The sequence below is a fragment of the Phodopus roborovskii genome, unplaced genomic scaffold (genome assembly GCF_943737965.1).
Source record: "Phodopus roborovskii unplaced genomic scaffold, PHOROB, whole genome shotgun sequence".
NCBI lineage: Eukaryota > Metazoa > Chordata > Mammalia > Rodentia > Cricetidae > Phodopus > Phodopus roborovskii.
In genome coordinates, this window is record NW_026126567.1 from 12,766,082 (window position 1) to 12,778,333 (window position 12,252).

Below are 12,252 nucleotides of genomic sequence, written 5' to 3' on the forward strand. Positions count from 1 at the left end.
GGAAAACAAGGCGAACCCATAAACAAAGCCACGTGGCCTCAGGGCCCCGGGGGCCGGGCTAAGAGCAGGCGGCTCTTCCGGCAACAAAGAGCCGGGGCAGAGGCCCGGCATAAATACTGTGCCCCGGCAGCCGCGCAGCATTCCCGGAGTGCGACGCCACCAGAGACCCTCCCCGGCGCCTGCGCCATCTGCGAGTGCGGGGACCCCCGCGCCCATCCCAGACGCGCAGCCCTCTATCTCTGTTCCCCACACTCCTGGTCTCCGCCTGCGTTCCCCCGCAGCATCTTTCCAGCGTCGCGCATCCCTGGGATCAGTAAGGCCGGTCCCCAGCTGTCAGTCCGTCCTGTCTGTCGGTCGCGTCCGTGCTCGGTGCCATGCCGTTCCTTGGGCAGGACTGGCGGTCCCCGGGACAGAGCTGGGTGAAGACTGCCGACGGCTGGAAGCGCTTCCTGGATGAGAAAAGCGGCAGTTTCGTGAGCGACCTCAGCAGGTGAGGACGTTCTCCAACTTCCAGCCCCACAAAACAGACCTTAGCTGGTCTGGGGCGGGGGTGGCGGGGCGCGCACCGAAGGAGCAGAGGAAGGAAGACAAGTAGGGCTGGGCCAGAATAAAGAGGGGGCCTCGGCTAAGGAGTGAGGTGCCGGTTTTTCAGCAAAGGTCGCCGGATCACAAAAGATGGGTAATTTGGTGTCTCTTACTGATTATGGTCAGTGTCTCCCAGAGAAAGAGGTTCCATACAGAACCCGGGATCCCTCAGTCTGGCAACAGGGAACCATGTCCCTGTACACTTGGGACTCAAGCGTACAACTCAGGGAGCCCTGCCTTTAGACCCGGGAATTGCACGGTTACTGCTTTAAGTGGGCGCTAGCAAGTTGGCTCTGTGCCTTTCACTGTCCTGTGACAGGACCCGAGGAGAACAAGCTTGGTTGTCACGGTAGTCACGAGCCGGATGATGGGCTAGTCGTGGGCCCTGCCCTGGGTGCACGAAGGCTCATCCCACGCACGGTCGACGGCTGAGTGGGCCGAGAGAAAGAGTGACTGGCAGGGGCATGGACCCTGGGACAGAGTGTGGGTGGCAGTGGTCAGGCTGAGGGGCTGCAGGGAGGCAGGGGATGAAACCCGCACGCACAGCGCTCTGCTTCAGGAAGGGCCAGACACTTGCACCTGTTTCCTCCCTGGCCCTTTCCCGTCAGCCTTTACACAATGAGCACACTCCCGTTCCTAGTGGTGCCTGCCAGCTGCAGAGAGACCACCCAGGCTTAAAGTCTCACCTGAGCTCCGTCATCTGGTGGAATATCTGGGGTAGTAACAAGTGCCCACTCATACATTATGAGGTCGAGAGTCAGTTCCCAACCTGGGCAGCCAGCTGCCTGAGACACTTGAGGGACATGATAAAAGGGTGTTCGGAAGGGGCTGGTGCAGTTGAGGTCACCCTCCGGTGCCTTCCCCTTCCACTGCCCTTTGATTGACACCCCCACGCGTTAAAACTGACTTCTGCAGAGTTCAGTGAGTGGGCCAGGTCCCACGGAGAGAGGTTTGCCAAAGGCTGTTTGAATAAAGGTTTGGCAGTTATCAAGAAACTGTGGTTATATGGGCAGCTTGACCTCCAAGGCCTCCTGTTTGATATTTGTAATGCTTGAATTCCCTTTGTGTCTTAATGGGGTGACCCAAACCATTGAACTCGGGCCTTTCAGGAGAAAGGAATCTATTAATTAACCTTTGTGTTAGGTCCTTTGAGGCAGTCCCAGAGGAATTTAGAATACACAAAAGAAATCTTATTCACAGAAAAATTACCAGCTGTTGTCACCTCCCGGGTTTTCCAGAGAATGGAGTTAACAATTATACCTAGTACATCTTCCTCAACTAAGTGAGAAGTCTCCTCCTTGGAGCCACCCTCCTTAGGAGCCAGAATCTAATTTCCCAGCCCTTGTTTCTGTAGGAAAAGCTCAGCTTCATCCCATGGAGATGCCCCAGGGGTCCAGCCAGCTGCTTGCCTCAGTAAAACAGGATAACAGTCCACTGTGTTGAGCAGGCCCAGATCTCAAGCGGAGAGACCACAGTTCGTGTGGATGCCCACTCCGTTCTTGATCCATGAGATAGACTAGAATAGTGACGCCCCACTCTCCCTATTACAAAAGACCTGAAGATGAGTTAAACTTGAAAGTTTCAGGAGGCTGGAGGCTGGGACAGTAGCCCTTCCTGACCCCCTTCCTTTGCTTGTTTATCACACCTGTGAACTGAAGCTGTCACACACACACACCCAGTCAGCATTGTCTCAGCAGGGACCAGCAATGACCACCTGCAGTCCTCTGCTGAGTCATGGTTGATTTGGTCATCCACCTCTCAGAGCAGCTGGCTGTTTGCAGGGTATTTTTCCCCCCAGCAACTGTAAACAATCCCCTCCTTCCTTCGCTCATAGAGTCTGCCAGCTTCTTAAAAGCAGTGGCCTCCTGAGGTCTGGGCTTCTGATCTCAAATATCCCACTGCCCGCCCCCCCCCCCCACGCTTGGTTTCTTGTGATGTAAGGTTTGGGCTCCGTGCCTGGCTGTACAGGTGAGCTTGAATGCCCTCACTTGTTCTCAGAAAACAAAAGGCAGGCGGGTCCTTTATGAGAGAAGATTAGTGAGTGTAAACTGAACCACCTACCAAGGTACAGGTTGCTTCTCTAATTCCATGGCCCATCCTGGGAGTTGCCCAGCACGATGAAGAATAAAGGTGTCCTTTGGGGGTTATTGTTTAGTGGGAACCCTGGCTTGCCTGCACAGTTTACCAGTTCTACACTCCACTGGCCATTGTCCCTGTGGTCCAGGGCCCTGCCCTCCCACAGCCAAATGTTACAGCCTCAAAGCCACCAGATGTCTCCTGAGATCACAGACTTTAGATAAACTTAAAGCTGGTCCCTTAAAAAGTTGGAACTGTAAGCTAAAGGAGCAAGTAAGGCTGATTAGAATTTCAAGGAAGTAACAGTGGTATTGAGCTGGGGTGATCCAAGAATGCCTCAAGGAAGTGGTGGTTGAGATGGCCCACACTGCCTCCTCCCCAATCACCCCTGCCCACATTGCCTCCTCCCCAATCACCCCTGCCCCACCCCAACCCCAGGATGAGTAATCTCAACTCTCTTCTCCAAGCCTGGACCTCTGCAGTTAAAAGCCCGTTCCAGTGATACATACTGTGTGTTGCTAAGGCTGGCCCAGGAAGGAGGAAGTTGGTCTTTATGCATTGAATAAAAATAATCGTAGAGATATTTTTATAAGCACGTACTCTGTAAGGCAGATTTGTAAGAAGTGTTGTGCACTAGCCTGTTTCTCCAAAGCAATCCAGGGAGGAGTCCTTTGAAGCTTGGCAACCTGGATATGACTTGGAGCGAATAAACATCAAAATCTCACTGGCCATAATCAGGGCTATAGAAATACTTTGGGTCAGGACATGGTTTTAGTAAATGTTTTTCTTAGTTACAAATGAAATAAATAAAGCTCATGTTTCCCATGCCTTCCTTTATCTGCTGCTGAAATGGTCTTATTTTGAGATCATTCCACCTTTTTTGCAGTTGCCTTACAGTATTTTCTATGTTTGATGGTAATGTGGGTGCCGGGTGGAGGAAGGCTTTGCCTATAAACATCAAGATTAGTAAGAAGTAGTTACAAAATAACAGTTCACTGACTACTGCTGCATTTGGTAATGCGGCCTCCTTGAGATGATTTTGCTTAGTTTAAATATATTTATATATATGCTATAATTTGTTAACGGTGATCGTTTTTCTTGTTAAACATCTGAGTTGTGATTTTGCATTTCCTGGAAACAGACATAACTGAAGTCTCAAAATAGCCACTGAGTAGATTATTGCTTAAGAGAAAACAGAAGCAGACAACACAAACTTCACAGCCTTGTTCCCAAGCCCAGCCTCCAGAACTCAAGCCCTAATACGCATGAGCCGGGTAGAGTTTCCCTGTAGTTAAAACTTTTCTATACTCTGCGTCAAGAGAGCATCATCAGTGCTGTGAAATTTTTCTTGAACTGGCTTTTGAAATGAGTCACTCCAGCTTATAGCCGCTGTGAAGAAAACAAATGCTTAAATTCCCTCAAACACTTTCCATTAGAAAAGTGTAAGATGAGTTGTGCACGGTGAAAAATTGGAGAGTGGTCACTACCTGTGCCTAATAAGGAAAGCTGCTGCAGACCCTTCTGTGTGTGACTTAAGATAGCTTTGTTTTGTTGTTCTCAAGGTGTGGACTTTTCACTTAGCTTGTAGGGCTGTGTGTCTCTGTAAAAAATAAGCCTTCCCGTGGCATTTTTGCCCACAGAATGTCTTAGCTTTGTTTTCTGAAGCTTTGGGACATCACGGACCACTCAAGTGACTTTCTGTCTTTTCCTCTTCCTCGGCTTTGATTGAAATTCTTTAAGTTCGCTTCTGAGACTCAGAGTTCTGTTCTTTGTTCTGCCCTTTTTTTTCCTGCCGACTAGAACATCACCCCTCCAGTGACTCTGTAGCCCTCATGCAAGCGGACTAACACACACTCTGGAACTGGACAACGCCTGACCCAAAACATTCACCCTTGGCTCACTCAGACAAGTGGCTCTGAGAGCGGTCATTTCTGCAACACACAATCTGAAGCCTAAAAATATCCTGTTTCCGTGAATGAAAAAGAGGAGGCGAAAGATGTTAGGGAACACAACAAACGCTTGACTGGGTGGCCTGTCAGGTTTGTCCCTGTAGTTTGAAAGCAGCACAGGGTATCTTGCTGGTAGTGTCAGCATTTTAGTAAGATACTAAGGCAAGTCCTACTTACTGAGACACTGATTGCAATGAAAGAATACTGAACCAGTTTCCAGCTTTCTTGTCTCTTCTGTCATTTACAGGAAGCCGGAAATAGAGGAGAACATATATGCTTATATTCATCTCCCCCCAAAAGAGATATAAATCAATATCTTAAATTCTGCAGAGAAAGTCAAATTGAAATACTCTTAATATATTAGAGGACACACCCACACACCTGTTTCGTACAGGTTGTTCTTATAAATCCTGCCTTCCTCTTGGGTGTTGAAAGAGGCAGGGAGCCAGGTGGTGGTGGCGCACGCCTTTAATTCCAGCACTCAGGAGGCAGAAGCAGGCAGATCTCTGAGTTCGAGGTCAGCCTGATCTACACAGTGAGTTCTAAGATAGCTAGGGCTACACAGAGAAACCCTGTCTCAAAAAACCAAAATCAAAAAAAAAAAAAAAAGGTTAAATTTTAGTATTTCTTCCCCATCATTTTTTCTTTAAATTGTGAGACTATCAGCCATATTCCCATGATAGCGCAGCCCGCTGAAGGAAGTAGACACCTGGCCAAAGCTGGACCAGCCCACCCTTCGGTGACCTAGGACCTGTATAAGCGTATTGATGTCATTTCAGCCCCTATGAGTTGATGAATTATGCATTTTCCTGGTTTCTATTAGGACCTAGCACTTTGACCTTTCAGCCTGAGGTGTGCTATTATTAAACAAGTAGCATCGTGTGTAAAATATCTGCTGGGAGTTTTTAAGTCAGATTCTTGTTATTGTGATCACGTTTTAAAGGCACGACAGGAACATGCTAGCTAAAGCAGCTTGGTCATATGTTAAAGTGGGTGACTTATATAATATGTGATTTATAGCTCAATAAAACTGTTTATAAAAGGGCAGAGTGTGCTAGCACAATGTCCACAATCCCAGCATTCTGTACACCCAGTACTCTGGAGGCTAAGGCAAAGGAACAGTATGATCAAAACAAGCCTGTGCTACATAGTAATTCAAGGCCAGCCTGGGCTACATAGTAATTCAATCTTGTCTTTAAAAGAATTGAGAAAGGTATTGGGCATGACGGCACACACCTATATAATTCCAGCACTGGGGAGGCAGAGGCAGGTGGATCTCTATGAGTTTGAGACCAGCCTGATCTACAGAGTGAGACCCTGTCTCAAAAAGATAGAAGGGTTGAGGATTGGAGAAGATGGAAAGGAGGATAACAGGAAGGAGGGAGGATGATGCAAAGGGAAGGAAGAAGTCACAGCAGCTTGGAATAGATGCTCTGCATCTTGCAAAAATGCAGGCATTGTGTGGCAGAGCCATAGCAGACATCTCCCTCCCTTGTTCAGCCCTTTTGTTTAAAGTGATACTGTAACGGGCTGTGTCACTCTTACAGAGTATAGTGCTCTGTGTCAAATTATAATGGAAGGCGCTGTTGGGGAAGTCAGAAGAAATGCATGCCCCTGTCCCTGCCTGCCACATGGAGGTGATGATATTTTCACTGAAAGAAAGAAGTCTGTGCTTGTGACCGCATGGCAGCAGCTCCCAGCCTGTGGGCCGCAACCCCTTAGGGGTCAAATGGCCCTTTCACAGGGGGTCACAGATCATGAAAGTTATAGACATTACAGTTATAGAGTAGCAACGAAATAATTTTATGGGCGGGGTCGCCATACCATGAGGATGTTGAAGGATGACTACATCTAGAAGGCTGAGAACCTCTGCTAGGTGTTTTTACTGTTTTGTTGTGTCTGGGTAGCATATGTGTTGGTGTGTTTTATAATCCAGTGAGTTGTTTGTGAAAGTATAGCTGTCACGTCCCTTTTCTCTTCCCTTACAGTTACTGCAGCAAGGAGGCATACAATAAAGAGAACCTTTTCAACAGCCTGAACTATGATGTTGCTGCCAAGAAGAGAAAGAAAGACATCCTGAACAGCAAAACCAAAACTCAGTGTAAGCCGTTTGTTTTGAATATAAGAGGAAGGGTGTCTGGGGACCCAGCTCAGTTGGTAGAGCCTAGGATGCATAGAGTCAGTCCTGGGCTCAGACCCTTGATACTCTATAGTTAGGCATAGTGACCCTGGAAGGTCATCCTGGCTGTATGTATCACATCCAAAGCCAGCCTGTGGCTATGTGAGACCCTGTGCCGAAAGAAAAGGCTATTGGAAGATTCTTATGGGTTCTTGAAAACAAATTAGACCTCTCCTATTGAGCACTGCCTCTGTCTTCTGCATCACTCACTGGGGTTTCTGGGAACTTTGCATCCACAAACTCAGCTATGCCTTTCACAAGCAAAATTAGCATATTCTTTACTGTTCCAAAGTCCTTGCCAGCGGAGTGTGTCCCTGCTTGTCCTTTGCATTCGACATAGGTGCCATAGTTACAGCTCAGGGTGCACCAGATGAACCCATTCCCGAAGTACTTTGATTTTCAGCTGTGTTTTGAGGTTTTGGAAATAAGGTTGTGAGGCCGAGGATGTAGCTCAGTGCTTCCCTCACAGGCACGAAGGCCCAGATTCACCCTTAGTACCAAATGGACTGGGCATCATGGCTCGTGGAAGGTAGAAAGGAGGGTTTGAGGCCAATGTAGGATGCGTAGACTCTGTCTCAAAATGAAAACAAGAAAAAAGATGGGAGAAGAAAATGGGTATGCCCCTCTTGCATAAATCTTGCTCGCATGGTCTAGATACTTAAGTGTAGGATATAAGGAGCTATTAAAATTGAGTGTTTTCATCCTGTTAGACTGCTGGTGAAGTCTTTTTTGTTAAATGTGTTTCTTTTTTGTCAATGTGTTTCTTCTTCATTTTCGGCCTCTGTAGATTTCCATCAAGAAAAATGGATCTACGTTCACAAAGGAAGTACTAAAGAGGTGAGCACGTATCTACTCACTAAAGCACCAAGCTTGATAATGCTGTACCTGCCTAGGAGAGCATTGGGCATAAATAGTCCTTTAGGTCTTGGGGAATGGTCAGCTGTCTGTCAGAGTGAGGGGAGGTGCTATCTTCAGGCTTTGCCTTACTTAGGGGTTAGTTTTGAGAGAACTAACCATTAAATCCAGCCCGTGTTTTCAGGGCCTGTAGGTGGGCTCAGGTCCTTGTACTAGCCATCTTCTGTGGCACTCGATGAGACAGGACATTTGCTCACTGGAATGTGAGGCAATATGATAGAGTGACAGCATTCCTGTTTCTTTTGGGGTGCTTGGAAAACACCCCATTTCTCTATGGCATCGGGGGCAAACCAAAATCACCTAGGAATTTAGTGCAGAATGAGATGACATGCCAGAAATCTGTATTCCCGATTCTCTGTGTGTCCATACTCAAAAGTTTAGAACTTGTCTCCCCCTCCCCCTCCACAAAGCAAAGCATCACCCGTGGGTGCAGGGTGATGCCACCGTGGAATCAGGGAGAACTGAGTGAACTCTTCCCATGCGTGTGTAACAAAAACTGTCAATACCAAATAGCATATACTCATTGCCAGTGATGCACTGTTCACCAGCACTCCAAGACTGGTGTGTCAGGGAGCTGGAGTGCTACTAGTCATGAAAATGGATAGTCCACAGGTTAGTCTCCAGCCAAAGAGGATGTGGGCTGCTCCACCCACCTGTGTCTCCTTGGATTCGGATGCAGAGAGGAAGGCGAAGCCCAGTCCTCTAAGACGGACAGACAGATGTTCAGTGGAGTCCCTGTGGACTGTACTGGGGAATAGTCCGAACATGGTGGGACTAACGTGTACCTGTCTCACTCACATGCAGCGCCATGGCTACTGCACTTTGGGAGAAGCTTTCAACAGACTGGACTTCTCGACCGCCATCCTGGACTCCAGAAGATTCAACTATGTAGTCAGGGTGAGTCTCAAAAGCCCAAGCTAAGCCAGACTCTTGGATTGTTAACATCCATGTTGACTGACTGGTTGGCATCGGTGTTGGCGCACACCTTTAGTCCCAGCATGCAGGAGGCAGAGGCAGGCGGATCTCTTGAGTTCAAGACCTGCCTGGTCTACAGAGTGAGCTCCAGGACAGCCAGGGCTACACAGAGAAACCCTGTCTTGAAAAACCCAAAACAAAACAAAATTCGTGTTGTCCTAGTTTTGGATGACAGGGAGAGGGAGAGAGAGACTTTCATGACCCTGCAGGTTCAGGGCAAGCAAAAACCAACTCTGTCCAACATTGCTTCCCCCATCCCCAGCACTTGAGGGTCTGGACGTGTTGTTGTGTCTGAGACGGACCCCACCCCCAGACAGGCAATTCCTCAGTAAATCTGTAAGTCAGTCACCACAAGTGGACACTCACTCCTGGCCCTCCCACACTTCCCCTGTCTAAATGGGAGCACGGAGCAGGAAGCAACAACAGCAAAGACGTTTCTCAGGAAATAAGCCCACATTAAGCTTGTTTGGAAACCGGATTGTTCTCGATCTCCTGCCTCAGCTGACTCACTTAGGCCACAAAATAGATGGGCTCCTCAGTGTGACCTTCCCACGCCTCCCACCCCATACTCGGTCTCCATCTACCTAAGGCTGACACTGGGGTCTGTAGCTTTCTATTTGAAACTCTATTTTGAAAAGAAATTAATGAATATTAGCAAAGTATTAATAATGACGAAAATAGCACCTGTGAGTGTAACCTGACTTTGAAGCTGTTGAGTCTGGTGATGGTTTTACACACGCACACACACACATGCACACACACACACACACGTACACACATGCACACTTTGTGATACATTTTTTGTTGATGGTGCACCCTGTGTAATGATTTTACACACACACACACACACGTACACACATGCACACTTTGTGGTACATTTTTTGTTGATCGTTCACCCTTGGGAAGAAGCAGCTGTTTGGGTTCAGGACTCTGAAGTTGGAGGGAATTTCCGGGTGTTACTTGGTTAAGCGTTTGTTTTCTTTTTCTGGGTTGTCCAGCTTCTCGGTGCCCATCATACGGTCAGATGACCGTAGAAGCTCAGCCAAGGTGATGACATGCAAGTCCCCTTGAGGCCTGCTTCATTCACCTGTCATCTGGGGAGGTGCAGGCTGGCTGTGCAGAAAGGCCTGGGCTGTTGCCAGGCCTTCAAGCAGCAGGTTGAAGACCTGGGCTGAGCCCATGACGCATGAGCAGTTCTGTTCTCTCTGGCTGAGCCCTTCTTCAGAGGGATAAAAATAAGAGCCCTTCTTGGGTAAAGTGTCCCTGTCGTCCTGCATGACTCTGCTGGTTTAGAGAGGGCACATAGTCCTCACAATGCCTACAGACTAGTCTGGCTAGTTGGAGTCAGTCCCAGGGAGATCTGGAAACTTCTGTGGCTAAGAATATGAATAGTTTCCACCGTCTGTGTTAGAGGAGACACTCAGATCTGATTACCTGTTACAAATCGATCATCAGAACGATCTGGTTTTAGATGGCTGCTCCTTCCCACCTACTGTTCTTTTCAAAAGAAATAAAGCTGAGGGGGGGGGCAGATTTTAACACAGCCACACCTATCTTCACCTTTAATCTTTCAGTGTTGGTGCATAAATTATTTCCATGTAAACAAACAGTACGGCCCGGTGACTGACTTATCTGAGGTCATGGGACTGTGGAAGGAACAAAATGCAGACTTGGAGCTCATGCTGGTGTCTGCTGCCTTGGATTCTTTGTTAGCAGGGACTTGACATTAGTGTCCCGAAGTGAAACCCCGCTTGGTTTCCTCTCCCGTAAGAGGGGTGTCCCTGGTTTCAAAGGGACGTTGTGCAAACATGGTCATGTTTTTACACATGGGTGAACTCTGCAGATGAGAGTCAGCTGTTCAGACTCAGCCACTAGGATTTAATACTAATTAATAGTGATTATTAATGTTACTAATATTAATTATCAATTATATAACATTTTAAATTGGATAATTATGTGTGATGAATTATAATTAATGTGATTAATTGATTATTAATATTAATTAATTAATGGTTGCTTCCTTACCAAAATTACTGCTGAGTCCCCATAAAGGGGGTTGGAGGTTGGTAGCTAGGAATAGCAGCTGACTGCCAGGACACCAAGGCCAGAGAATACAGCATATCTCAGCACTGGTTACACTTAGTCCTTAAGAAGCCAGTGGGTATCTTCCATCTGCCCCAAGAACTTCTGAGTTAATTAATTGCAGGTTGTGTATTGCGGTTTTTTAAAATCTCTGCTAAGGATATCTCAGCGAGTTTTATTAGATTCTTCACACTAATTCAGGGATTTCTTTAGGGCCCAAATGTTATATTTTGTATAATGAACTTTTAAACAAGATACACAGCATCAAATTCTGGGTTATGACTTCTGCAAGTATGTACTGTGGGCCATCTGAATGCATGATGGGGAAAGGGGAGCCCCTCCCACTTTCCAGCTTGAAGTCTACACCCTATTAGCTCTGATAGCTTCCATAAATCAGTTGCTTTGAGCCTCTAAACTGTGGAGCTGCGGGAATCGCCCTGGAATTGGGGTATCTCTGTGGGAATGGGGAAACGCAGTGTGGAAACGAAGACAGCGGGTGTGGGAAATGCTGTGTGAGTTTCAGTGGTTTACATACGTGCGGCCATCTTTCTTGAGGGATTACGATGGGGAGTCTGGGTCTGCACATGAGATGCAATTGAAGATTTCCTGTTTGCAGGGAGACCTCTGAGGCTCTGAGAATGACTGAGCATTCTCTAAAGGCTTTCTCTGCAGTGAGGCTCAGTGATGGTAAACTCCAGCATTTGCCTAAACAGCCCCATTCCTCAGTGAGTCACTTAAGAAGGCCGCATTATTAGGGGTCAGGGCAGTGACTCAACAGGAAGGACACTTGCCACACAAGCATAGCAACTGGAATTCTGTCCCCTGGACCCACATGATGGAAGGAGAGACTGACTCTACCATTGTCTTTTGATCTCTATATGATGACAGTATGGTAGCATACACCATGTGAATACACACACACACACGTACACACATAATACATACACATACACCGCGTACACACCACCACACACACCACATACCACACACCCCCACATCCTGGACACAGACCCCATCCCACACACACTACATATACACACCCCACAACCACACACACACACACACACACACACACCACCATACACACCACGATAAATATTTTTAAAAACTTTTTTTAAAGGAATAATGAGAGAGTTCCTGCCTCAAAGTAAGATGGAAGGAGAGAAAAGTTGTCCTGTGCCGTCCATACATTTGCTGTGACATGTGTGCGCACACACATTACGTATACACAAAAGTAAAGTAAATATTTTTAAACAAGATTTTTTTTATATATGATAAAATGAAACTATCTCTAAGACAGTCTATTATTCAAACGTGTGGGGTGGGGACTGCATTATTGGGATAGAATGGAGTTAAGTTAACTCTCTAGCACCAATAAAAAGGGGCCTAAGGATGCCTAATATGGGCAAAACCCTGGGTTCCAGCCCCAGCGTTGAAAGAAAAAAATCTGTATTCACGTGTATGTGTGTATGTGTGTTTTCATATTTGTAT

At 47.1% G+C, this 12,252-nt stretch overlaps 1 protein-coding gene across 2 annotated transcripts in view; it reads left to right on the forward strand.

Moving 5' to 3' along the window:
• Positions 1-301: 301 nt before the first annotated feature.
• The window catches only part of Fbxo32 (F-box protein 32), a 33,011-nt gene continuing 21,060 nt past the window's right edge, over positions 302-12,252 (forward strand). The window contains exons 1-4 of one of the 2 annotated variants that reach the window (XM_051202483.1): positions 302-490; positions 6,599-6,711; positions 7,577-7,626; positions 8,509-8,601. In XM_051202483.1, the coding sequence (XP_051058440.1) occupies positions 375-490; positions 6,599-6,711; positions 7,577-7,626; positions 8,509-8,601 (372 nt within the window). In that variant the 5' untranslated portion in view covers positions 302-374. The remainder of the gene's footprint in view (positions 491-6,598; positions 6,712-7,576; positions 7,627-8,508; positions 8,602-12,252) is intronic. The other variant, XM_051202482.1, reaches the window with a different exon arrangement.